This window comes from Cryphonectria parasitica, assembly GCF_011745365.1.
Source record: "Cryphonectria parasitica EP155 unplaced genomic scaffold M406scaffold_5, whole genome shotgun sequence".
NCBI classification, from domain to species: domain Eukaryota; kingdom Fungi; phylum Ascomycota; class Sordariomycetes; order Diaporthales; family Cryphonectriaceae; genus Cryphonectria; species Cryphonectria parasitica.
This window is the reverse complement of record NW_024468913.1, coordinates 257,855-284,821: the sequence shown is the minus strand read 5'-3', so window position 1 is coordinate 284,821 and position 26,967 is coordinate 257,855. Positions and strand designations below refer to the sequence as shown.

Here is a 26,967-nt window from a genome sequence, read left to right as displayed (position 1 = left end):
GCTCGGAATAGCAGCTCGGTGTCACAGTCATGGTTGAGAAATCCACCAAAAAGGATCCACTACACAGTGTGGGAGAAGGCGGAGTCCTCCCGAGGTTCCAGGATGGGGACTCTCTTCCTTCGACCATGCAATGACAATTCTCCGACCTGAATCATAGGGAATATCTGCAAGTAACCCACTATCCCTTGAATAGTGTTCATGGGCGGGACAAAGCGTCTGCAGGGTACATATTGATCACAGGACTCATCAGGTGGTCGACAAAGGATGCCAGGGCCCCTGATACTTGCATATTACCAAGGAGATCTCGCATATATGTACATAGTATGTTGTCCTCGGAATTTGTGGCGCAAGGCTATGTTGCTGGGATTCAGCACGCAGGCTGGCAGGGCATCTCAGCCTATTCTCGACTAGCGCAGTTGCCCTCTCCTCAAGATACAAGCAGGCTTTGCTGTGCTACTCTAAGGACACCTCGCAACTTGCTACCGCATATAGAAATGATCATTAGCTAGGCCTTTTCTATGTAGACAAAGGTACCCTGTTCTACGTAGTACAGCACTGGCGTAAAACTTGGTTGGATTCAGCTAGAGACCTCCATAAGAGCCCATCTACCCATAGTAACTCTCTTCACTCTGGATGTGTCTCTTGCCGTTTCCAAGGCGCTGCCCCTCGAGCGCGATGCTAGAGCACAGAGGTTGAAGAATTTGTCATAGCGAATTGCGATCGGGATTTGACTACCTACTTGTCCAAACACCGTGCTGCGAAGCCTGATGCGCGCTCCGGAATTTCCGGCTGCTCGCTGCACGTTCCCAGTAGAGCCCTTATCGCCCCGCAATATAACTCACCGCGTGGAGACGTAAAAGAAAAGAATCGATTCCCACGATGCGTGCGTCCACTGCCTCTCAAGATGGGCTTTCAGATCCTTACTCGTGTGTGCCAATCTTCATATGCAGTTGCTGCATTTCCAACCTGCATGCTGCCATCAACCCACCGTCAAGAAACCTCCGATGATGCGTCACAATGAAGCGGCGGACAAGGTAATTGTCTGTGCAGAAGATCTGCGCAGAAGGAAGCACGACGCAATGAGGACTGCGCCTATCATTCCAGTGCTCCACGAGGTTGCTTATCGGATACTGTGCGTGTGCCCCTGGAGGGTCTGGTCGAGACCTTTGAGCAACACTTGCTCAGACCCGCTTGTCATGGACCCAGAGGTCCACCTCGCTGCTAGCTTGTACAGCGGTGTTTTCCGAATGTTGTTGGGGGGCAGGCATGAACACACAGTAAATTGTCTACATCTTGTGTTGTGAGCATCCATGGATGTACTATAGTACCGTCATAGGCCTCCTGCTCGAGTGTGTAGTGGTACCTGGAAGTTGATAGCATCTTTCTTAGGAGTGAAGGTTACGTCCTGTTTAATAATTCATGGTCACCTTCTTTTCTTACCCACTAGAAGCTAATCACACAGCTTAAACATTTTGTGCACCTTTTCCGTTGCTTTCTCAAACCGTCCAGCGGCGAAGAAGACCGACATGAATATCAAAGTCAACAGGGTGAAAACAATAACAGTAATCTACCTCTGACTGCGCTTGAGATTCATGGTATCAAAGTCATACCAGACCAATGGAATCACAAGAAAGTTTTACCATCAGCTGAGTACGAGAGGCCGTGCCTTGCTCCCATGGTTATGCTCAATATAATTACTAGCGAGTGAATTTAATAGTCAGCCGCATTTCCATCTTCCACTAGGGGCAGTTGCCGTCAAGCCTTCCCGTGCAACGGCAGAACTTTTGGTCTTCAGTCACATGACGCCAAATGTCGAGCGGGAGGCAGGGAGCATGTCCAGGAACTCGGGGAATTTCTTGCTGCAAAGTCACACACGCGGAACTTATTGGCATCGATGACTAGCAACATCGGATTGCTTGCCGGTGGCGAGGGTCAGGCCTGCGCAAGTAGCCTTGGGAGGGAAAGGGTCAGGCTGAACGATCGAGATGAGCTGAAATCAGCCTGTGAATGAGAATAGCGGGAACAGCCACAATAAGCATGGACAGAGCCCAAGCTGAAGTCGTACGTCGAGACACGAAGTCAATATAATGGACATTCGCTAGGATCAACCATGAATTTCAGGTCGATGTCTACAATTGGTTGTGCTGTTGGCTGTCCTAGACTGTTCGGGTTCACATCTTGGTTCTCCCCGAGATGACATGACTTTTTGGTGACTTGGACGGGATGCCAGAGCTCCGAACGAGTGGTCTTGTTCCTTCTCCAGAGCGGTCAAGACATATCCAGTCTTAATTAGCATCTTAATAGCATGGTATCTGTGCTTTGCAGCAGTGCACGCTCTTGTACATACTATGGTAGTACAGTAAACACCCCGACACCGTATTTACTAGACGAACCCTTGGCACTTTCCGCCTATCTCAACCTTGTTGGTCTACCTTAGATCCGAATAAGTGGGCATTGTCACTCTACAGAGAGCGACATCCGTCTCATCACACGAGGCAGCGCAACTATCAGCCGTCGCTGGATATAAGCATGTACACGGTAATGTGGGATCTGCAGTCGTTAATAGTAGCCACATGATTTCCATCCACTTTACCCAGGCATGTTTCTTCCCAGGCAGCCAGGTCAGTCTTCAAATGGAAATGAGCCGGCTTTTGGGGCAGACGATAGTACCCACTGAATATTAGAATTGGGCACGCCCACGCCCAATTTTGTTAGGGCGCTCTCAGTGCCAGCCCTCGAAGGCCCCCCCTGACCGCCTGTCTAATTCCCCAGATCCCACGTGCGGTTCATCTCCAGGAGATTGGGACCCTGCTGAGATAGTCTTCTGAATTGCCGCCACACGGCACATATCGCCCTCGTATGTACTGTACTATTGCTAAATTCCCGGAAGGACACGCCACGCAGTCGTCGTGTCTCTCTCTCTCCCTCCCCCTCTCTATGTCGTGTCTGTCTGTCTTTTCAGCTCATTCGTTGCCAGGGTCCCTAGCACCAACCAGGTCGAGGTCCTTGTCGAGTCCAAGGCAGCCAGGGCCCCGCTCACAAAACGTACGGACCACAGGCAGTGAATACTATGTAGCGAGCCACTTGACAAATTAAGCTTGCCGCCAGACATCGACTGCACACCACCCTCGACAGCCCGGCCTCTTGACATTTTTAGCTCGCGGCACTTGTGTCGTATCAGTGGGGGTGAGCAGATGCACCATGGTATGGGCTATCAAACCTCCCGTCGACTGTAACGATGCCAGATGGGGCCCCTCCGATGGTCTTACATGGATCGATCCAGAACAACATCCAGCGTGGAGGTTCCATGCGAGAACCCCAGGCCGAGGCGGGTCCCCAAGTATCCATTTTGTTGTACTAGAGGGCAGCGGGCCGCAGTAGTTGCAGCACAGTGTAGCAATAGCCTCCGTGCCACGCGGGACCCAGCCTGCGAATGCAATCAGGGAAGATCTCTCTCCCCCCACTCCCTTCTGGCACGGCCCTTTTGTGCAGAAGAGCAATCCATTCTGGGCATGCAGTTCATGGACATTGGGGCTAACTTTTCGCGCAGAGAGGTCCTGTATCAGGAGTGCAAATGCCACCCACCCTGAAAATAAACCCAGAAACAGGGGCCATCATGCAAACCGATTTCTCGGGACGCCTTGTTTTCTTTCTTTCTTTCTGGCAAGGTAAGGCAACTTTTTCACAACGGTGATCCTCGGGACGATCTTGAAAGCGTGGGGGGCCTCAGGGGTGGGAAACAAGGAGGACAGTACGAGGAAGGAATCAAAATAAAGTAAGAGAGAGAGAGAGAGAGAGAAAAGAACAATAAAAAATAATGAATAAAAAGAAAAGCCGATATCCCTACCGCAGCTCAACAGGCAAAACAAAGCGGGCGCTCTGTCCCCAGCCTGGTACTACCTAACCCATCTACGAGCCTGCCCTTCCCCTCCACCCGGTTAACCGTCAAAGCCTACTGATTGAATGTTTATGTTGCAGTGTCATTCGTTTTCCTGGTCTTCCCTTACATTACTGGGACATCAATCACGCAGGCGGACTCTGTTCACACACACACACACACACACACACACACACACACACACCAGACGCACACAGTTCACGATAGATACGCGCACCTATGCACCCACGCCAGACATTTGCTTCCGCCGCCTGACAGGATCAGGGACGACAAGACAGCCGAACCGAACTAAAGGGTCTTCCTCTGGTACATCCACCTGTAGACTCGCATTTTGTTTACTTATTTACTTATTGGCGCACTCCTCCCTTTTCCGGGTTCGGATTTCCACTGATCGGCCCGAACCAAGTAACCCTACCGCCCTTGTAGGTGGTGCGCCACGGCCCTCTTCTGTTTCTACTTAGTACTCAGGCTCCCTGGGGGAAAACAACAGTACTTTTGTGCTCACCCATAAGCAAGAGGGCTCGGCTGTTGGTACATTCCGAAGGGGGGGGAAATAACAAGGAAAAAAGGCTCGCTCCCGTCTGGTTCATCCTGTGGAGGATAGAGATATTATTAAGAAGCCATTGGGGAGGAGCCGCAAGACCACGACGAACAGTAATTAATACACCAGCTCACACCGGCGCCACCGAATTTCCATACCCTCTCAAACCCTGCGAGTAGCCGTCCTTGGCCGGCAAGATCCGTCTCACGGATAACAAACCTTTAATCTGGGGAAACCATCGAGTCGGATCAAACGGCCATTTCGACCTACGTCGACAGGGTTCACCTCTAGGACGCAACCACGGGATGCCTGCTGGACGTCCTCCCAAGCGGCCAGGCGATGATGGCACGGCTTCGCCTTCGGATAGTCCGTCTGGAACCGGAAAACAAAAGGCCGCTAGGGTGGGGAGAGGGAGGGGAGACTTCTCCTCGGTCGTCAAGAACAAGCTATCTTCCTATTCACGAACAGGACAGGCTTGTGACCGCTGCAAGGTACGTCGTACATCCTAAAGATCTCCCCTATCAACGGTATGTCGCCAGCAGTGTATGTTGTCTTCCTGGATGCGGGTATCCTAATTCGCCTCTCAAGTGCTACCAGTGTAGTGTGAGCCAGACACGTCGCATCGTTTTATTTCCTACTTCAAATTTGATGGGTTGCGATTGAGAGACAAATCGAAGGAAGTCGAGACGGAAAAAAGAAAGGAACACACTTCAGGGAGAGGACGAACCTCACGCAGTTCTGGCACTGCAGGATGTCCTGATCCTCCTCCTCCTCCTTCTCCTCCTCCCGACTACTACTACAGTCATGCTGTACGATCCCATAAAAATGGCATTGTCTGACCTGCTTGTGCTACTCGAATACAGGTTCGCAAGATTCGGTGCGATGCGCTCCCGGACGGATGCACGAATTGCACCCAGTTGAATCTGGAATGCTATGTCACCGACAGGGTAACCGGCAGGACGGAGCGACGTGGCTATCTCCAACAGCTGGAGCGAGAGAAGACGAGCATGCTCACCCATATACGAGACCTCGAGAAGCTACTTGAAGGCAAAGGGGTCCAGGTCCGACCATGGCAGCCCTCCTCTACCCAGGTATCAGAGACACCTCTTGACTTGGAGGCGGAGTCGGCTTCTAAAAGTCTGTGGACACAGTCTGGGTCGTCGTGGACCAGTGACGCCAACGATCATGCCCGATCATCGAATAATAGCCCGCGTCCGAGCCATCATTTTTCATTACCAATACATGGCATGAGCACAAGCACGAGCACAAGCACGATGGCGCCCATCGGTAGGCATCTGGGTGTTGCAAAGGACATCGCACCTCTCAGCAGCATTGACGGCACACAACTGTCCATCCTCGGCACCAGGATCGACATCACCTCCTTCGGCGCCCCTGATATGGACGGGCCTCCTGCTGGTATATCCAATGCGGCGCCTTTATACAACAAATCCCTCCAGTCCTTTTGCAATTCCATTGCCAAAGTCAACCCGTCCAGGGACGCACCACTGCCTTCTCGATACGACGCCTTTAGATTCTCCGACTTCTTTTTTATAACGACAGCACCTTTCGTACCGGTGCTCCACAAACCTACGTATATGAAGTTGGTATGCGCACATTTCCATGGCTCCTTTTCTCCAAAGGGGGACTTCTCACAATCAGCATCTGGCCTAGACGCAGTCTAACAAATTCATTCTTCATTGTCCTGCCGATATATAGCTGTCTCGAATATACGACGATCCAGACTTCACGCCAACAAAGGCGGAGCTCGTCATCGTCCACATGGTCCTCGCCATTATGTACTGGCAATCTGCCTGTCGGAATGGCGAGGACCCAGATAGGAGGGCCGAGCTAAACAACCTCTCCAACATCCACTACCACTGGAGTGTCGACAAGACGTGGGACCTTGCAGGAGAGATGTCGCTGGCGGCAGCACAAGCCCTCGTCCTTATGGCAACACACTGCCGCAGCTTCCCGAAACCTGGACCGGCCTATCTCATCGCCTCGCTAGCATGGAACAGGGTGATCGAGTCCAACATGCACCGGGCGTACCTGGGCGGGCACGAGCTGACCACCTTTGAGAACGAGATGCGGAAACGCATCTTTTGGTCGCTCTTCGGGGTGGTAGTTTCGCTGTTTGGACGGCTGGGCAAGCCCATGCCCATCCGGGCCGAGGATATCGATGTGGGCTTCCCCATTGCCATTCCTGACGAGTGCCTGACAGATGAAGGCGGCATCACCGACCCGGCGAGGATCGGCGAGAGCGACTGCATCCCCGCCCTCACCAGCTTCAGGCTGTCGTTTCTCTTCATGGACATGTGGAACAGTGTGTATTCTGCGCGGCAGAGCCCCGACAGATACGCCCACGAGCTGCGGCGGGTCGAGCAAGACTTTTGGGCCTTCCACAGGGATCTGCGCGACCAGCTGAGGCCAGACAGGCCCGCGGCAGAGCTCTCCGTGCACGCCAAGTATCTCGACTGTGCATGCTACGAGTTTCTGCTCTGCCTCCGCCACCCTTCTCACTGCGCCACGAGCGACCCTGCAATCGTTGCCGAGAACCACGAGGTCTGCGAGATTTACTCGAGAAAGCTGTTGAGTACGGCCAGCGAGCTGGCCAGGCACAAGGCTCTGGACACTACCTGGTACCAGATGACGGTGTACGTGGCTGCTATCTTCACCCTGCTGGCCTCGTTGTGGAACAGGCGCACGGAGACGACCCCTGCAGACCTGGACGACCTGAAGGAGTATATGGACATGGGTCTCTTTGTCGTGAAGGCGATCCTGAAATATATTGGTATGTGCTTATCTTGAGATGATCATCCTGGGTGACCACTACTTACTCGATGATTTATTCACTACAGGAGCCTCCGACGCACAGGTTCTGGACCAGATCACATCAGTCATCGACCGCACAATAGCAAGCATCGAGCAAGAAATGGGCTCTGGACAGAGCAGCAGCGTGCCAACGCACACACAACAGCCCCAGAATACTAGATCGTCAGAGCATGGCAACTATAGCCCCATCACTACCAGACGAGAACATGTATCGAGATCAGCCTCGACAACACCGGGTCCTATGTCGAGCAGCAGCGCCTCAGAACAGATGGCTATGCCATCACGCCTGGGCAGTATGCAGGCGGCGGCTGCTGCTGCTGCTCAGGCTGCTGCTGCTACACCATCGTACTACAGCTCGCCCCTGACCCAGATCAACACGAACTATTCACACATGGCTTATCCGGAACTCGGCACACCGACGACAAGTGCCAGCACCTCATACACGCCTTTGGCCGATGATTCCTCCCACCACCCGCACCACCACCACTCGTACCACTACGCCACCTCGGCGGCGGCGGCGGCGGCGGCGGCAGCAGCAGCAGCAGCAGCACAGATGGCCCACAGCCCACCCAACAGCACGTCGCATCAAAGCACAATGCAGCACGACCACATGATATCTTACGGCAGCCAACCCCAGCCCGCAGCTCCGTCTCACGGGCACCAGCACCAGCACCAGCACCAGCCCCAGCCTAACCACATAGCCGGCGGAGGCCACTGGATGGGCGTCCCCGTCGCAGGCAACTCGTGGAACGAATGGACACACACGATGGGCGTCCCGTCGATCCAAGATCGGTACAGCGCGAGTGCCCTGCTGTCGCTTGGCGGTGGCGCGCAGCGAGGACCGGACGAAGCGGGTGCGGGCGGCGAGATGGCCGATGTGCCGTTGGGACAGTGGCCCATCGGGGTTTTTGATCCTCGAAATGTATCTGGGCCTTGAAGTTCTGCGACGAGAAATTGCAAAAGAATAAGAGAGGGATCCATGAACAACAAGCGTGGAGAAGAGTGATACATAACAGATAGGGAACGGAGTTTTTCAGGCGAGACACCACGGCATGCGCACTATTCACTGATGGAAGAAGAAAGAGAAGAAGGATTTTGACGGCGTGGAGATTGGTCTGGTCTTGTGGTGAGGAATGCCATCTTGCCAGCCAACAAGTTCAATTAGAGATTATGGAGAGCATATTAGCAAGGGCAAAACGGTGTCATGCTTCAGCGAGAATTTTGAGAGTTTTCAGTATATATTATACCCCTCTGATTCCCTGAATTCATCATCAAAGGTATTCTTTGTATCTTCCAATATAACCCTCTCGTAGTCTTCCATGACATATCCAAGCGCACACAGCCGTTGTTCCGATCTGCCTCTTGCGTCATACCGTCACCAAATGCTTGTAGTATGACATTGACACACCCATCTCTTGTATGCTTGCTTACATACGTGTCCAGCTCCCAGAGGTCCCCGCTGGTAGGCTAGAAGATGTGAGGGTGGTTGGTCCGAGCGAGGAGGGAACAACTCGGGCCTAACTTGCCCTGTCCAATTATGTGATTGTTTCGAGTTTCATGCATATATGCCAGGATACGACTTGATACTGTGACTGTGGCTTGCGACGCTTGACCTAGCTTGGCGAGCTTCATCACTACCATGGCACTGAACGCCTGCGGGTATGCTCAGCTCCATGCAACCGTTAACCTACTTGTGTGTGTCCTCCCCCAGAGAAAGTGGAGTGTCGGCAATCCACACCTCCTGGAACGACATGCGCTGAAAGCAAAACACGAGAAGTCACGACCTATACAACTGTAAAGTGACTGGTATTTGTTATAATTACATACTGTACTGTTTTTCGTTGTAAGTATAACCACTTCCACAGCTCCCATCCAAACACATGGAGAGAGAGGGAGCAGGGGGGGGGGCAAAATCAAGCTTCGCGTACGCGAACACGCCACTGACAAAAGCCGAGGAGATCAATCCTGCAGTCACGTTTCCGCCCACCCTTGCGTACCTTAACTATGGGCGCGCAGCCGATTCAAGTCGACGACACTGCTCGCGACGTGGCAGGGCTGAGGTTAGACCTCGCCCACGCCTGGCGCTCGCAGCGTCTCGTCTACCGCTCCATCTCGGCCGATGATGAGGATGACCTGGGCATCATCCAGGCCATCAACGCCGACCCCGTCAATGTCGCCATGAGCGGGGGTGGAATGCTCCGGCCGCCCACCAAGAGCTCCACCAAAGGCATAGCCAGCGCGCTCGAGGCAAGCCTGCTCGCGGTCATGATCTGTCTGCCAGCATCAGCAGACGCACAACAGGAGGATTCAGAAGGAAACGGCTTGTCGTCCAAGAAGCCTGTGCCTATTGGATTCATATGTCTTGACTACGGCGGCCAAAACCCCGTGCATCCCACGACCCACAACCGCAGCGCCACGCTCGGCCTCGCCCTGGCCGCTGCGCACCAGAGCAACGGGTTCGGGCCCGAGGCCATCGACTGGGTGCTGAACTGGGCCTTCCGCTTCGGCAATCTGCACAGCGTCAGCCTCGACGTCGTCGAGTACAACGACAGGGCCAGGAAGGCGTACAAGAAGATCGGGTTCGTATACGAGGGCCGGAGTCGCGAGGTCATTTTCAGCAACGAGAGGTATTGGGACATGGTGCACTATTCGATCCTGGATAGGGAGTGGAAAGCTGCGAGGCTGGCTGCCGGCCACAACAATTGAGCAGAAGCACATACACGCGCCCGATTGTGGTCATGAGGCCGTCATCGGATCAGATACACATGCGTTTGGGCTTGTCGCTAATCCAGTCAAGGGTCAGAGAGGCCTGCGTACACTGACAGGCCTCAAGGTCATTTTCAAGGTCATGTAATAATGGGGCAAGGTGGCTCTGCTTTCATGCAAAACTTGAAAAAAAAAAAAAAAAAAAAAAAAAAGGAAAAGAAAAGGGGGACCGGATTCAGACTGTATATCGAAGTACATAGTAGTAAAAATAAACAAGTATTATAGTCTCCCCATCACTCTGATCCCCAAATGGAGCTTATCTCATTGCAACACTCGTGAAAAGGTGGAAGAGGCCCAGGGAGAAGGCATTGATTCTGGGTGGGAGGGGTTCAGCGACCTCCCTGGCCCGTGCGTGCCAGGCAAGCACCTGCCTCGCGCTTCCTAGAAAGCTTCAACCAGCTCGGGTCTTCCCTCCTTCTTTCCTCCTGTAGCGCACCCCCTCAGTAAAGCGCCTTCCCATAGGACCCGCCTCTTATGACTAAAATTCTCCCACAGATTCTGCACTTACTAATAAACAATTAGACTTCTCCTGCCATGCTCAAGCAGTTCCTTCAAAGTACGCCTCGACATTCAATCTGTATGTGGAGGCTCCATCGGCCCCGAAACGGAGACCTGCGCACGCCCAACCTTTTCCAGAAAGGGAAGGCCATGAACCAAGATCTAGATCACCATTGATCAGCTCTTTGGAAAGTGCCAAGCTGTTGGTAGTGGATCGTTATCATGGCAAAAGCTTAACGAGAACCAAAATAGCGGACTGAAAAAGTACTCATGCAGGTGATACGAGTAAGGTTGACGCGTACTATGGTACATGAGCAACCCTTTATTTGTCGGGACCAGTGGGAAGAAACGCATTCCCGACAAAAAGATTGTGTCGCGTTGAGCAGGAAAAGCCAAGCCTCAGACTAGGTGTTATTGTAAGGCTATCAACGTGGCAGCAGAGGATCGAGCTGGCAACGACGTATGTACCTAGTTCTGTTGCCATATCTCCGGCATGTACCTTGCATTAAATAAATGCCTGAGCTGTCACTGCATGCAGCACTACTCGCTCATAGTAGGCCTGCGCTGCGGGTAATGTGCTGAGTCGTGTCTCTAGGGCCAACAGGAAAAAAGGGCTAGCGAGATTGAAAATTTATCCGCTGGCCGAAAACTACAGTGCCTGCTTCAATGCTGAGTGCCCGTTCAGCGGGCTGATCCCTGGTCGTTCGCCCGGTTTCAGGAAAACGTGCACCAAGCATAGCATCCGCAGCGTCCGGAGAGCGTCCCACAGTCAATGTTTGTCTGTCTGTCTGTCTGTCTGTCTGCCTGTCTTATCCCCGCCTGTCTGCCTTGTCCTGCCTTGCGCCAATCGAGCCTGCGCCTCCTACCTCAATTCGTCTGTCTCCCCCAAATTGCCCCTCTCAAGTGCTGAACTTTGATGATCCCCCTCCCTTTCCTTCTTCAGCAAAACTGGTCGATCGTCATTCATTTCCCTTGGGCTTGGACGTTCCATCCAACCTGAAGCTTTTTCCGAAACGGATTTTCAAGGCACTCGATCAACTCGCCTTTGTTTTCTGTTATTCTCCGTCCTCTCTCCCCCAAAAGCACCGGGCCCGCCACCCAGCACTATAGCTCTGGGCCACGCTCGTCCGATACCCTGGCGCCGGGCGGGGAGTATCAACCCTCGCTCTCGGTCTCGGTAATAAATACACGGTCGAGACCAGAAACGAAAGAGCGTCAGAGCCAGAAAGAGAGGCTCCTTCATTGGTTGGGCCTCGCGCAGCAGAGTAATAAGGCTTGGGAGAGAAAGGGAGACGGGGGAAAAGCTCGGTCGCCTCGATGCCGCGACTCGGGTATACCAAATCGCGCAATGGGTGCTTGCGTTGCCGACAGAGGAGGGTGAAGGTATGGTTATTTCATCCGGTGCTGGTCCGTCTGTTGCTGCAGTGCTGCTTTCTCTTCCGCAACGCAGGGCTTGTGGCAAATGATGAGACGTCTTTGGTTTCTTTCTTGGACTTTTTACTAATTCATCTTTTTGTCTTCTTTTGACAGTGTGATGAGAAGAGGCCTTGTTCGGCATGCGTGAGACACGATGTGAGATGCAGCCTGCTTGATAACCCTCCTCCTGCGGGAGGCCCGTCGAGGCGGGAGCTGCCCGCGAAGTCGAGGAGTCGTGCAGTCAGCAATACCTCGAGCATGAGCCCGGAGAGCACCTCTGCGCACAGTATCATCACGACTGATCCGGTAAGAGAAGACTCACTCACGCTCCTCGTGCGCTCCTCGTGTGCGGACAACTGGAACATCTGCCTGTTGCTCCTCTTCTTTCGTACCACACACACACACACACACACACACACAAACACACACCTTTAAATTCTATTGGCACAGTTCTGACGTACCTTGTGGTCACAGAGGCGCTCTCTTACGGACTTCAACCAGTCGCCCTCGTCTGCTTTTCTGGCCCGAACATCCACCGATCTCACAGATCTGCCAGCCGCCGAAGCTCCTGGCTATGTCGACCTGGACGGAAACAGCCAAACGGCACATAGGCCAACTTCAGCCCAGACCGCGTTCCCTTACTTTGACAAGTTTATGCTTCCCACCGGCGGCGAGAGGGAGGCGGCATGGATCCAGGACCTCGAGCTGATGCACCACTACAGCGTGGTCACGTCGCACACCATGCCGAGGGCCCAGGACGAGCTCCACGTCTGGCAGAAGCTGGCCCCCAATCTCTCCTTCAAGTACCCTTTCATCATACACCAGATCCTCGCCGTGGCGGCCTTCCACATGGCCTACCTAGAGCCCGAGCGCCGCAGCGAGCTCTTATTGCTCGCCTCGCAGCACCAGAACAGGTCCATCGAGGGCATGCGGGCACACCTGGCTAACATCACCACCGAGAACTGCCACGCGCTCTTCATGGCGTCTTCTCTCTTGCTCGTCGGGGCATTCGCATCCTTCGCCAACATCAGGTCCAGTGACTCGCCGCCGCAGGTCGTCGTGGGCCAGCGAACGCCCACCATTGAGGACATGATCGATGTCTTCATCCTCGACAGGGGTGTGGCCAGCGTGCTTCATTCGTCCGAGCCCACCATCCACTCGGGCTACTTCCGCGACCTCTTCCACTTCAAGGCACACAAGCGGGTCAATCCCTTTATGGAACAGATGGTCAAGGAACTGCGCGCCCTCGAGGACCAGATCAACCAGGACGAGAGCATCAGCCGCATCGTGCGCATCCTCGTCAACCTCGAGATCACAAAGCTCCTCGACGCCGCCGAGAAGGCCGTCCGGACCACCAAGGATTCCGAGATGCGCGTCGCAACCTACTGGCCCATCACCATCGCAGAGGACTACATCACACTGCTGAGGCAGCGGAACGAGGTGGCCCTGCTGGTCCTGGTCCACTACTGTTGTATCCTATACAAGGCCGAAGAGAACAACTGGTTCCTCAAGGGCTGGGGCATTAGTATAGCTTCCGACGCAGACAAGCTCATCTCGCCCAAGTGGCGAGGCGCTATCAAGTGGCCGCTCGAGCAGCTGGCACAGAACGTGGCGCCCACATCTTGAAGAGGCTTTCTTTGGGATGAGCATCCGACGATGGGTGCTCTGGTGGTGAAAATGACATGAGGCTAGGAGGGCACGAGCATAATGTGTAGAGGGGCGTCGGGTATACCTTTGAGATTCTTAATTTGTAACTCAATGCAATGTGTTATGTTCCACTTTTTGTGTTGAAGGCGCATCGTCTAACGTGAATTGTTGGCGAATCAACTGATCCAAAGTAACCATCTCCTTACACTCCAAGAATGAATCCGGTCAAAATGATTTACTTACATGTATGCAGCTATACGATGTTTGTGTGTTTGTGAGAACCAGACAGCAAATTCATAGGATGAGGGCTTGGGGAAACGAGGACCACCCAATGCACATGTTTGATGTGGTCTGGGGAAAATCGTATGTCTTTGACGTCCTACCCGTCTGCCGATGATCAAGCAGCTCCATTGTATGCCATGAGGTTTGCAGTTCCCTTAGGAACACCCGTAAGTACATCCTGGATTGCTAGTTCCTTTAGATGTGAGACGACAGCCCCGGGGCTGGTATAATTCTTTTGGCCCATCAAGTACAACAACAGTCCGGCAACGTGTGGAGAGGCCATCGACGTGCCTGTCCTAACGGCATAGGCGTCAGTGGAATGTGGTGATGCCGACATGATATCGCTACCAGGAGCGAGAATGTCGACCATCGCGCCGAAGTTGGAGTAGCCTGCGAATTGTTTTGTGATGGTCGTCGCACCCACCGTCACGGCATTGGGTGCAGAAGCTGGAGAAGTCTACCGATGGTTTAAATTTTAGTTAGCATCATATACGTTTGGCAAGTCCATCATTCACACCGTTGCAGTGCTTACCTCGACGGCATCCGAGGCATTATTGCCAGCTGCAACAACAGTCAGAATCCCAGCTTCAAAGGCACCCTGAATGGCATTGTTTTGCGCTGCAGAATATCCACCACCTAATGGCTTTAGTCAGACCTGAATGTCTCTTATCAAGCCAATGAGTTACGTCGTCGAGAGGGCTTACCTAGACTCATATTGATGACAGATCGAGAATTCCGTTTCCTGGATGCGATGTCCTGAACAGCCCAGGTGTACCCAGCCAGGGTGTCAGAGTATGTTGTATTTTGGTTGAATATCACCTTCACCGCGATGATCGTTGCACCTTTGGCCACACCATATTCTCTGCCGCCGATTATGCCGGCGACGTGAGTGCCATGCCCCGCACCGTCGGTGTGGTTATTGCCAACAGCCCATTGACTACTGGCGCGACCGCCGAAGTCTTGGTGATCTTCCCTGACTCCAGTGTCGACAACATAGGCAAAGGTGCCACGACCAGCACTGCTGTCGAATATATAATCTTGAGATCCGGACCCAGCACGGTGCGACAAGGCTCCTAAGCCCTACGAGGGTGCCTTGTGCTGTGTCTTCATCTCGCAGAGGTGGACCAACTGATCCGATTCCACCGCGGCTACCTGCGTCACGGTCAGGGCAGGTCTTCAGCGGAGGGCGGGAGACGAGGGTCTGTACGTTCTCAACTTACATCATGGCTATCTCTGATCCTTTGAATTGTTGCATCGTCGAAGGATCCAGCATAACCTTGGAAACCAGAGATATTGTATCGCCTCTCAATGCCGGCGAGGATGTCGGCGTCAAGGCTTCTGGAGTGGATCTCAGTGACCCATGCATGATGCTGGTCGACGTGGCTCGTGGGAATGTGCTGCTTGAGAGTCACAATGTACTTGTTGGGGATGATATCGGGGAGCGTAGCAAGAATTTGTGAGGGGAAAGAAAGAAAGACGAGGACAGGAAAGATAAGAAATGCGTTGAAATTGTACATTGTAGTGACTGGTCGATGAGGCCACGAGGTCGCAGGTGATGATTAAGTAAATAAGTAGCTGGCAAAACGAGAATGACCTGAGGGGCGAACGGTGTTGAGAAGTTCAATGTTGTTTTTGCTTACAGACAGTAAACAAACACCGTCATCCGGACAGTGGCGAATGGGCACCTACCCAAAGGGCATTTCGACTGTGCAAGATGCAGGGCTTCCTTCCCCCATTTGGCTTTCATGACTATAACATGTCGTCGCTCTTTGCAAGTGTGGCCTCTGCATGTATAATAGCGATTTCCGCCCCAACTTTGGAAGTTGATAGAGACAAATATGTTGTGCGAGATTTGCTAGTTAACGAAGTTTGGCACCAAGTGCTGAAGTATAAGTAGGCAACACATGCGTTGCTAGCCTACACTGGGGATATGCCACATACATCCTTTGTGAGTACTCCCATATCTATTTAGAACCATTACCTTCAGTAATGATACAGACACCAGTTGCGAATCGTCCATCCTGCCGTTCAATGTTCATAACCACTTTCGGGCTTGATTTCGATGCAATGATATGATACTTGCCCCTCAAAACGATTCGGGGAAGACGACCTCCATGTGGCTTGTGATCATCCCCATGTAGTAGTTTACTGACTCGTGTATTCTTCAGCCCCCCCGCCCCCTCCCAAAGAGAAAAACCACTACGAACTGTTGTTGGCGAGTCTCGGCTTCTCGGATGCCTCAACTTACATGCACGGTTACTGATCTCGGCTCGAAGGACTGAATCACGCGTGCTTGCTCATGCGTCCTGCACGTTACGCCTGCAGGTGACTCCTTGAATATTCAGTCCTTGAATCAAAGCTTGCCAAGTTTCTTTCTTCCTGCTACGCGAGTCTGACTTTCTAATATATTAACCCACATCACAAAATGGAACACAACGGGATGGGCAGAGGCTAGCAGGGATGAACATGTGGTTTTTACGAACCCGCGATCCGCCGACCAAAAGATAGCTCGAGACTTCTAAGTGTTTTACCCCTTGAGTTCTGCTAGAGACCGGCCGCCCGTACCGATTTGGTCTGAATGGCGGCGCTTTTTTTCTTTTTTGTTAACCGCCATGCAGGTTGCGGCATCGGGCGATGTCCGGTTCTACAAAGGCAGCGCAACTTTCCGCATGGCTTGAAAATCATAAGTACTTCGCCGTTGTTTTAATTAATGAGATACAACCCGTTAGAACCAACAGGGAAGATTCCTTTAGAAACAGTGGACCGTAGCCTGCACGTGGCGGTGACTCGGGATTCCCCTGAGTGCTTATCGCGGGTTCAAAAGAACCTCGAGAAGGAGGGTACAATCGATTGTCATCGCTTTCATTGCCGCGGCTACATTCTTCTCGTTCATTGTCGCCATCGTCTGCCATTTCTAGTCTAAGACTCGGAATGGTCAAGTCGCACAGGAAAGTCACCGAATTCTCGGTGAATGACATTTGTCAAGGCTTTATCAAGGATCAAGCCTCAATAAAAAATTGAAAGAAAAAGAAAGAAAGAAAAAGCAAAAGGAAGGTAAACCAAAAGCTCGTTGTCTCACATTGATGCAACCCTCCTCCTCAATGCTTGTATTATGGTACTACTGCCCGCGCCACTAGTCCCAACGCAGAGTTGACAACCTTGACAGCCAAGGCTTATCACAGGGACGTTGCGGAAATTGCACTCGAATCTAGGTGCTTACGATTGGTGTCCAACGTTTTCGTATTAGACTGTTCATTAATATTGCTATTAATCACCATGTGGTGCCTCTGCGTGCTCATCACCTACCATTCGGCGACAAAAAGAAAAAATCGATGTAACCCGTGGACCGTCTTCTTAGCAAAGCACAGGCTCTTCACATGGAGGATTCCCTGTATTTTAAGCTTAACTCCCTGAATTAATACGAATCGTCGTCGGTCTCCTCTCTCTCTTTTCTAGACTCTTCTTATCGTGGTTAACTTTCCTTTCCATGCGACTGAGGAGCAGACATTCTAATTTTGCCTCTTCCACCCAACCCACCTGGCTACTCTCCTTGTCTTGATGCATTCATTGATTTACCGGCTGTTTCCTATTCTCCGATAACCAGGGCTTTCTAAATACTTTTTTTTCTTCTCGTCCGATGTTATGATCATGAAGCTCCACACAATCACCATCCTGCTTGGCCTGGCTGTGCCAGCGCTGTCTGATGTCACATGCGGTGTTGCACACGGCTACGACCGAGGCACAAACGCCTACTTCTACAGCGGCGACGGGAGCCTGTCGACATTTGCCCTATGCTCTGCCAAGTGTGTGTCAGACTCAAAGTGTCAGAGCTTCGCCTTTGGCGACTCTGAATGTCTGCTCTACTCAACACCACTGTAAGTCGTTGTCTGCCTGGGCTACTTGAAGGTCACCTCCTTGGAGGAAAAAAAAATAAAAAAAAATGGCTAATGAAACAATCTCGGCAATATGCAGTGATACCAATTTCCGGCAGCAATCCGACTCGCCGTTTCTCTTCTACGACCGGGACTGCACCGAAGTCCAATCAACATCGAGCTTCGCCACTGTCATGCCGACGACGACGGCGCCTGCTACAACCGCAGAAGCACCAACGACGTCAGACGATACTACTGCGATTGCTGCCTCGGCAACTTCTGCCACAGAGACCAGCGCGCCAAGTGTAACATCTCAGCAAGACGGCAGCTCGTCATCGCAGAGCGACCCAGCCGCAACAGGCACTACAACCGGCTCGGGCACCACCGATGCTGGAGGACAGACCGCTACAGGTACAGATGGATCCGTAGCCTCGGCAACGGCGACCACGAGCGCAGCGGCTGGCGCCTCCACGGACTCTCAATCCAGCGGCTCATCATCTCCTGACGCTGGCACCGGCACATCGAGCACTTCAGCACCTACCTCCACGGCATCTATACAATCTGGCGCTTCAGCTGTCTTGTTCGGAAGCGGCAGGTGGTTGGGCTCCTTTCTTCTATGCTCTTCCTTCCTAGCCTGGCTCTAGATCCAGACATGGCACTTTCCGATCTTGAAGGATAGCAAGCGGGTGAGACTCGATCAGGGTTCCGCGTATATAAAAGAGGGAAGATTTGGTTGATGTGAGTTTGCAACTTGGCTGGGCTCATGAATGGCAGTTTCTGAGAACTGCATTAACTGGGGGCATTTTTGCCACATAATGAGTATGATTTTAATATGAGCTTTTTCGGGGCAAAGCCCTTCTGTATGTATATAGGTATATATACCAATGTATACAACTTACAATCCTCTCTGTATCAAGAAAGGCCTTAAGATCAAGAGTAGTATAATTAATGGGCCGAGAGAATGAAGGAATGTCATTGTCTTCTTGGCAAGATGACGAATACCTGATTGGACCCTGAGCGATGAGCACTGCAGACCTGTTCTGAGACAACACAGCCTACTTAAGTATTTGGGAGAAGCAAGGGATGGAAATCCAGAAGGTTCCATCTATGCAAAAGCAAGGTCTTTTGCAGTTCACGTTTACTGCGCCTGCGAGCCGGAAATTTCACGGAGAAGAAAGGACATTGGCCTCGCACATGTCTAGAAACAGCCTTCGATACCTAGGTAGGCAAAAGACTTAGCATCACTTGTAAAAGGACTGAGAATGAGGGACGAGTGAGATATCATAACTCCACCGTATTTTACAGACCTCTCATGAGAGATATCCCGTAATCACATGATGTTTGCTTGATGAAGAAATCTGAGGATCGTTGCGAGGGCCTGTGGCTCACTAATAGCCCACACATGCCTGCCAGGCACCTGCACCCTTCGCTCGTTCAGCCTGGGCTACCTTCTTACTATTTCCTTCCCTTCTGCAGAGTCTTCCCCATAATGACTCTCATGCCAGGCTTGGAGCCAAGTCAGGATACCAGCCTCAAGATGTTGATGGGAGCCCTGGGAACAGGTGATCCAGGTTGGGCGACTGTTTCAGAAGGTTCTGAATTGGCAAGAAAAGTTCTTCCGTTTTGTATTGGTGAAGGTCGTCGAGGTGCACCCAGACCCACCCCTCGCACTTATCTGGCTCTAGGAGCTGTTGGAAGAAGTTGTAATCAGCAGTGGGGAAAACAGATCACTCCAGGTAGTTCCCAAGTATTCAACACAATTCCTACTTACCTGAGGTTGTTGTTGTGGATCAGACAACTCACACAGGACAAACAAGGTGACATAGTGTGTACCCAGCTCTGTGAAAACATCATTGGTGACGTTCGCGATCTTTACTCCCTTCACACTGAGCCCTGTCTCCTCCAATGTCTCTCGCTCAGCACACTCGAGTAGGCTTTCACCGTTCTCAAGGTGGCCCCCAGGAAAAGCCCATTGCCCTTGAAACCATTTGGCAATACATCAGCATTTATGAAGATCCCTCCCTCTGATGCAAGCCGCAAGAGGTAACGAACCTGCTCCATGGCTGCCCATGCGCCGTCCCAAAATGACGCGTCCATCCGGGCCTCGGATCACCGCGGCCACGCCGACACGTGGGTTTGATTTTGTAGTCGATGACATTTTGTTGTCGCTCGATAAAGCTGGACGGAGGTTAGAAGCGTGTGGTGATGTTGGAGCCTGAACAAGGTTCTGTTTTTGGAGGGGTAGACTAAGCTTCTACTCGGTTCTAAAGCATCTGCAAGGGGGTTAGGGTCATGCAATTATGCTGAGACCGAGTACGGTGATTAGATTGCCCTGGTTTTTTCTCTCTAAAGGTGGCGACTCTCCGTAGTCCGAAATAATATCGGAATGCACGGCAGGTTGAGTCACGACTGGGGGGGTTACAGGCACTCTGACGCGAGATTACGAAGTCAAACCACGATAAAGGATACACATATATGTGGAACGTCATAGAAAAAGCAACGCATAAATGAAAGAAATAATGAAGCAAGAAGCAACTACGTACATGTGCAAAATCAAACACAACTAATACGGAGCTTTTCTTGACCTCATGATGCATTTCGTGATTCAGGGATTTGCCGTTGATTAGTTGGGGAACGGATTCCACATTCAGGATCCACCCTCAAAAGTAAGTCTCACTGTAGGAGTAAAATTGGTCATACTTTTCTTCCAAGTGTTCCAAGTCTCTAGCCTTGACACGGTGGCGGGTAGAAATCTGTTCATTGGTCCAACCGAGGCCTGAGGAAGTGTGTGGCGTTTCATAGAATCAGCTTTTCTTGGTCCAGACAACTGGGGACACACACACACACACACACATATTAGATGATAAGTACTGTATACTATATCTCAGCAGTGAGTGGCCTAAGCCTTCTTTACCTACTCGTCACAGCAATCGTCGTCACCTGACCATCTAAGCCTCTGCTTCGTCAGCTGGCAAACTCCTAGTTTTCATCAATCAAGACAGCAAGAGGAAGGAACGAGATTTATCATCCAAACCAACTCCTGCATCAGACACCACTTTCTTCGAAGATGGGTTCTGTTCCCCGCCCGTGTTGATCCGGTCTGCACTGCAATGAGAGACAAAGCACGAGATCGCACGACCTAGAACAAATCATCGAATCTGACAAACAGCACAATTACTGAGCGGTTTCATTCACGCGGCATTCTTTCATATCACCAAACTGATCTCCCCCTCGAGTGTAGTTGGTGACTGGCCAGGTGCACAAGCTGCAACAAAAGAGGCACCTGCAAGGTCAATGTGCTGGATAGCGAGGGATAGCTACAGATTGCTCTCTCTCCGTCACTCACACAAACAGTGAGCCTCACCCTCCTGCGCACGTCACACAGCATCTCAATCTACAGATCAGTCCACGTCATCATCGCTTGGAGCAGTAGTAAGGCAAAGAACTGCTTCTTCTACTTCAATACCGATACAGAACCGGTCCCAGCTTCGTTTCTTTCCTATCTGCAAGTGTGCATCTCCCTACCCATTGCACTGTCCGCCACTACTGTGTCGCACGCAGAGTAGAAGGCAGAACGGGCCACAGTCCGAAACAGGAACCGACTTTCACCATGGCATCAACGGCTAATATCAGCGTTGATGTGGTGGAGAACGCTACAGAGGGCAAGCCGACAATGTTCTCCATGCTCAAGGACACCCATAAAGAGCTTAAGAAGATCGACCTGCAACGTGAGTCTCTGAAAGACGAGATCGCCAATCTCTATGACGCGATCAGCCGAGCGCAATCTACATACTGGATAAACCAATCCAAGGCTTTCGAGACCTTTGTCGCAGAGGGTGGCGTGAACAACTTCGAACAGTGGCGCAGCAAATTCGCTAGGCAGGAGTCAGCTGAGGCCAAGAAGGTTGCCGAGAATCAAGCCGAGCTTCGCTCGCAAATTGCTCATCACCACAACTCGATAGCACAGCTTGATGGAGAGTATTGGGCCAAGTGGCACGCCTGCATGCACTACATAGCAGAGGTACCTGCCAAGAAGCCTTCACCGCAGCATCTAGAGCCTGCGGAAGTGCCGGGTTTATCGGTGTCTCAGCACCAGAGCTCAACTGTGGTCGCTACTGCGGCCTCATCACCACCAAGATCTGGACCGTCTCGCATAGCCACTTCACCTGGAGCTCCGCCGATACCTTATCAGTCCCAACACCATAGCAAGACGATCAGCGAGACTCAGGAACAGCCAGATCAGCAATATTCGAGCCGCGCCTCGCGTGCATTCTCGGGCGTGATGGACGTGACACCAGGCCAAGTCTACCAAGCATACTACCAGCATCCCTCATCAGTTGAAAGAGGCTGGTATATGGCACTTGCTCTACCTTTTCAAGGTGATGCCTGGGCCAAGGACATCAATCTGGATTTCGCAATGGATATGATGGATCTCCAAGACGGCTTCCCAGATTGTTATGTTCCTCAAGTCGAGAAGATCTATCACACAGGTGCAAACGGCATTGTCACAACTACAGAGGCCATCTCGAGTCTCAAGGGCTGGGCACCAGGTTACGAGGATGGAGGACCGCGCGTCAAGGAGCGTCGTTTCCTCTTTCTCTTCTTTGATGACCGAAAGCCTGCAAAGCTCAGGATCCCAGCGAAGCCAGGACAGAAGATGACATTCACGAAATCGGCCTTGTCGAACATGCCCATCGATTGGGTTGCTGCAAGTGACCTACGCCCGGCAGATATCAAGGTAGAGGGGTCGGTTCGGGGTCGGAAGACTGCGGAGAAGTTCAAGAAGATGATGGAGTCCCTTGCCAGCTTGGAGAAGGGCGTTGAGGGAGGCATGGCTTGCGACGCGTCTAGGCTCTCGGCCGATACATCCATCTTCTCCCACGACGATCTATCCCGCAGCTTATCTAGACCACCAGCGCATGAGGATGGCCAAACGGATGAGAGAAAAGCCGACCTCAAGAAGAGTGCCACGGAAGCTATCAAGATGAGCCATATCGTTCAGGACGACTTGGCTAATTCCACCCGATTCGCACATGAAGCGAACACAATGGATATTGATGAGGACTACGCCAGCACATCCAGCACACACCACAACCAGGCAGTAAAAGACGACCCGAACAAGTTTGATGAGGGAGTAGGTATGGACTATGATCTCATGGACTATGACCTCGAGGGCGCGAAAGTCTCGTCTCAGCTGCCTCCTCTCCGAGGACCGTCGCTCGGCGGACCGTCTCACGAACGCTTGCCCAGCTTCAGCGAGATCTTCGGGGCTAGGCCATTGTTACTTTCACAGCGATCACCGACCTTGTCGAACTCGGCCGGATCATTTCACCACGAAGAGCGCTTTGCCTCGATAGATTCGGGATGGCACTCTCAAGGTGGCGGATCAAGTGCCAGTGATGAGCCTCGGATTTTCGGTGGTCATGGGTCGTTTCGCTTGGGAATGGAGCCATGACATCAAAGGGGGGCTTTGTAGAACGACACAAAGAATGGCCCATTATCATCAGGCGATACTTGGCATAATCATCGCTGTATACCTAACTTGGAGCTCCTTCTGCACAGGGACAAAGCCCAGGAGCCTGGTCTGGCGATGGTGAACTGCATTGCGAATTGTGTGGAGGATGGCAGAGAGCTGAGACTGAGTATGAAAATTGGAGAAAAGGAGGCCCAAGAACAAGCTCGCCAAGCATTCTCATGCCACTTTCACGACATAAAGACGTGCAAAGAGACAACGGCGAGGCAGACCACTACCGGAATCACGGCCCGAGGAGCAGTCAAGCTCGGATCGGCTTTAGAGAGGCAGACGCCACACGCTGCAAGTGGTGAGTCTTCTGGATGGAATCCGAATTTTCCGTCGGTTCACTAATTTCTGGGCCAGTGTTCCCCTTTCTGGGCTTGGTGGCTCTCCACACACATGGAGAGGGGGGAATAATAGCTTTGCCAGGGGTTCTGGGTAGATCGGAAGAAACCTGGGGAAAAGAGGGGAGTCAGGGGAGTCAGGGGAGTCTACAGCGCCCAAGCGCAGTTACAACAGTACTTGCATCTATATTGAATATAGCGGTTTACTTCCCAAACATCTGCATAGTTGTCTTGCAATGTTATTGCTGCAATAGCTGCTATATTGTCATGTTCTAAGGGAACCAGTGACTTTCTCTTGAGCATGAGAGGTTTCAAAAGAGTTGCTGTAAAGATAGGCGGTGGCCATATTCCTCACCGTATTAGCGCCTCCGAGGTGTATGAGAGACTGACTTTTGAGGATGCGCAGCGGGGATCACGTCCGTAGGAGTGATAGTACATAACAGCATACAGGCATATTTGTACCCTATCTGATGTGCTAGCCATGTTTAATTACTAGCCAGGCCGACTGCATGCTTTGCGCATCACGCATCAGGGGATGTATCGATTCTTGACATAGCGCAGGGGACTTGACCTACAATGGATCTGCAGGGTCGTCGAGTATTTGATGAGCCGTCGCCGCATGCTACTGAAATCCACCTTCACGTATCTACTATTTAATATATCTCTATGTTTTCCCCTTCTACAGCCTGACAGCAGGCCTCGGCGTCCTGTCATTGTCTGGGCTATCCTCCCCTCCCCCCACCTTTCTCCATCACAATGGCAATCATGACGAGATCAACCAGGCTTTCAAGGCTGCTCAGCCTGACCTTCCTGGGTCTCTTTGCATCTCTCCTCTCCACAGCCAGTGCAGGGACAACAAGCTACCCTTACCAATTTAACCATGTCGCCGTCACAGGGGGAGGCTACATCACCGGCATCATCGCCCACCCCACAGAGGAAAACCTGCTGTACGTGCGAACGGACATTGGCGGCGCCTACCGCTGGAACCAGGACGAGAACAAGTGGATCCCAATCACGGACTTCATCAGCGCAGCCGACTCCAACCTCCTGGGCACCGAGTCTATCGGCCTGGACCCTACCGACCCGGACCGGCTGTACCTGGCACAGGGGCGTTATTTGACCAGCAATAACAGCGCCTTCTTTGTCTCGACGGACCGCGGCGACACGTTTGATGTTGTCCCCACGCCGTTCATCATGGGCTCCAACGAGCTGGGGCGGAACAATGGCGAGCGTATTGCCGTCAACCCCTTTCGGCCCAAAGAGGTCTGGTTCGGTAGCCGCACCGAAGGGCTGTGGAAGAGTGAGGACTATGCAGCAACGTGGACCAATGTGACGAGTATTCCTGACGCATTTGCGAATACCATGGGCATCTATTTTGTCCTCTTTGACCCGACCAAGAACGGCACCATCTACATTGGCGGCAGCACGCCCGGTGGTCTCTATGTGACGGGAGACAATGGACAGTCGTGGAATCCGGTGCCGGGCCAGCCGACGACGTGGGAAAACTCGACGCTGGTGGATGGGGAGCCGCCTCTCAGCACGGGACCACAGCCCATGAAGGGCGTCCTAACTTCGGACGGGGCGACCTTGTACGTCACGTATGCAGATTTTCCTGGTCCGTATGGAGTGCAGTATGGAGTTGTGTACAAGTACGGGACCAAGGACTCGACCTGGACGAATATCACGCCTGGCGTGGGGAACAACAGCTACCCGCCGCCGTACGAGCCTCAGACTTGGCCGCCTGGAGGATTCTGTGGGCTCAGCGTGGACTCAAAGGACCCGGATACTCTGGTCGTGACCACCCTGGATCGGGACCCTGGTCCAGCGCTCGATAGCTTGTACCTCTCCCGAGACGGTGGCAAATCCTGGAAGGACGTGGCCCAGCTGTCGTCGCCAAACGGCACAGGCGGCAACTGGGGCCACCCGATCGCAGAGGCCGCACTGGACAACGGCACAGCAGTCCCCTGGCTCTCGTTTGACTATGGCGAGGAGTGGGGTGGTTATGGAGCCCCCTCTCGAATCCCAGGGCTGACAAAGTTTGGCTGGTGGATGAGCGCGCTGCTGATGGACCCAAGCAACCCAGGACATGTTCTGTACGGTACAGGTGCCACCATCTGGTCGACTGACGACGTCTTCGCAGCAGAGCAGAATGCGGCGCCGGGTTGGTATATTCAGGCGCAAGGTATTGAGGAGACGGTCGCCCTGGCCATGATCAGCCCGTCCGATGGACCAGCCCACCTTCTGAGCGGGTTTGGCGATATCAACGGCATGGCTCATGACGATTTGTGGGTGCCACAGCCCATGTTTGGTCTTCCTGCCTTTAGCAACCTCGATAGTCTAGACTGGGCCGGCCAGAAGCCCTCCCTGGTGGCGAGAGTGGGCGACTGTGGGCTCAACTACAGCGTGTACGATGCGTGTGGGCAAGGAACTTACTCGACGGATTCGGGCCACAACTGGACCATGTTTCCTGTGTGTGCGCCTGGGATCAATGAGACGACCACCACGGACGGGACCATCACCATCGACGCGTCGGGCGAAATCTTTGTCTGGTCTACGCTCATCACGGAGCAGGAGAACGGGCCTTGGTTCAGTTCCGATGCTGGTGTCAGCTGGAGTGCCCCGACAGGCGACCTGAATGTTCAGACGGAGTATATCAGCGCTGATAGGGTCCAGGCCGGAACATTCTACGCTTGTGACAGCGGGACATTCTACATCAGCACAGACGGAGGGAAGAGCTACAATGGCTCGGTGGGCTCCTCGATTGGTCTGCCTGCAGGCCAGTGTGCCCTGCCTGTGGTCAACTTCAACAAGGCGGGCGAACTCTGGCTTCCTCTGGGCTCGAACGGGCTGTACCACAGTAGTGATTTTGGTAGCACCTGGGAGGCTGTTGGTCCGAGTGGTCTGGAGGCCGACTACTTCTCTGTCGGCATGGCGGCGCCCTCTACAAACTCTACGGCTGTGACTCTGTTCTTATGGGGACGGGTCGCCAGTTCAGGTGCTGACAGTGTGGATGGGCTGTACAGGTCAGATGACTCTGGCACCAGCTGGGCCCGAGTCAATGATGATTCTCATCAGTACGGCGGGCCTACCATGATACTGGGAGACCCACGGGTGTATGGGCGTGTTTTCATCGGTACATCGGGTCGTGGCATCATCTTTGCTGATATTGCTGCTGGATCTGCATCCTCGAACGGCAGCGTGACGAATGTTCCTGGCACAGCAGGTATCTGAAAATCACCGTGGCAAAGTGAACACACACCACATATCTTGTGCATAGTATTTCTGGGGAAAAAAGAGATAAGAATAAATGAAACAATTCCATTCATAACTCAACACAGCATGATCATCTCTGTTCA

At 52.6% G+C, this 26,967-nt stretch overlaps 8 protein-coding genes across 8 annotated transcripts; 6 read left to right on the top strand and 2 right to left on the bottom strand.

Moving 5' to 3' along the window:
* Positions 1-4,744: 4,744 nt before the first annotated feature.
* M406DRAFT_216321 (uncharacterized protein) lies at positions 4,745-7,377 on the top strand (the record flags this gene model as incomplete). Its single annotated transcript, XM_040915483.1, has 4 exons — positions 4,745-4,930; positions 5,303-6,043; positions 6,156-7,230; positions 7,301-7,377. Coding segments are annotated over 4 exons (2,079 nt in total), but the record flags the coding sequence as incomplete, so codon positions are not given.
* Positions 7,378-9,036: 1,659 nt separating this feature from the next.
* M406DRAFT_346433 (acyl-CoA N-acyltransferase) lies at positions 9,037-10,269 on the top strand. The gene is made up of 2 exons (XM_040922187.1): positions 9,037-9,114; positions 9,243-10,269. Exon 2 carries the CDS (start codon positions 9,276-9,278, stop codon positions 9,975-9,977), a length of 702 nt encoding a protein of 233 aa, XP_040775092.1. The 5' UTR covers positions 9,037-9,114; positions 9,243-9,275; the 3' UTR covers positions 9,978-10,269.
* Positions 10,270-11,852: 1,583 nt separating this feature from the next.
* Positions 11,853-13,577, top strand: M406DRAFT_42085 (uncharacterized protein; the record flags this gene model as incomplete). Its single annotated transcript, XM_040924181.1, has 3 exons — positions 11,853-11,936; positions 12,066-12,175; positions 12,563-13,577. 3 exons carry the CDS (start codon positions 11,853-11,855, stop codon positions 13,575-13,577), a joined length of 1,209 nt encoding a protein of 402 aa, XP_040775091.1.
* A 418-nt stretch (positions 13,578-13,995) lies between these two features.
* Positions 13,996-15,397, bottom strand: M406DRAFT_62573 (uncharacterized protein; the record flags this gene model as incomplete). Its single annotated transcript, XM_040924788.1, has 5 exons — positions 13,996-14,337; positions 14,413-14,516; positions 14,585-14,960; positions 15,006-15,032; positions 15,101-15,397. 5 exons carry the CDS (start codon positions 15,395-15,397, stop codon positions 13,996-13,998), a joined length of 1,146 nt encoding a protein of 381 aa, XP_040775090.1.
* A 1,949-nt stretch (positions 15,398-17,346) lies between these two features.
* M406DRAFT_356440 (uncharacterized protein) lies at positions 17,347-18,660 on the top strand. Its single transcript, XM_040923448.1, has 2 exons — positions 17,347-17,755; positions 17,853-18,660. Exons 1-2 carry the CDS (start codon positions 17,523-17,525, stop codon positions 18,394-18,396), a joined length of 777 nt encoding a protein of 258 aa, XP_040775089.1. The 5' UTR covers positions 17,347-17,522; the 3' UTR covers positions 18,397-18,660.
* Positions 18,661-19,284: 624 nt separating this feature from the next.
* On the bottom strand, positions 19,285-19,910 carry M406DRAFT_259097 (uncharacterized protein; the record flags this gene model as incomplete). Its single annotated transcript, XM_040917277.1, has 3 exons — positions 19,285-19,440; positions 19,524-19,729; positions 19,805-19,910. 3 exons carry the CDS (start codon positions 19,908-19,910, stop codon positions 19,285-19,287), a joined length of 468 nt encoding a protein of 155 aa, XP_040775088.1.
* A 1,452-nt stretch (positions 19,911-21,362) lies between these two features.
* On the top strand, positions 21,363-23,823 carry M406DRAFT_107394 (uncharacterized protein; the record flags this gene model as incomplete). The annotated part of the gene is made up of 2 exons (XM_040915237.1): positions 21,363-23,574; positions 23,631-23,823. The coding sequence occupies one exon, from the start codon at positions 21,363-21,365 to the stop codon at positions 23,205-23,207; it is 1,845 nt and encodes a 614-aa protein (XP_040775087.1). The 3' UTR covers positions 23,208-23,574; positions 23,631-23,823.
* Positions 23,824-24,367: 544 nt separating this feature from the next.
* On the top strand, positions 24,368-26,842 carry M406DRAFT_71309 (family 74 glycoside hydrolase; the record flags this gene model as incomplete). Its single annotated transcript, XM_040925410.1, has 1 exon — positions 24,368-26,842. The coding sequence occupies one exon, from the start codon at positions 24,368-24,370 to the stop codon at positions 26,840-26,842; it is 2,475 nt and encodes an 824-aa protein (XP_040775086.1).
* Between the last annotated feature and the right edge of the window lie 125 nt (positions 26,843-26,967).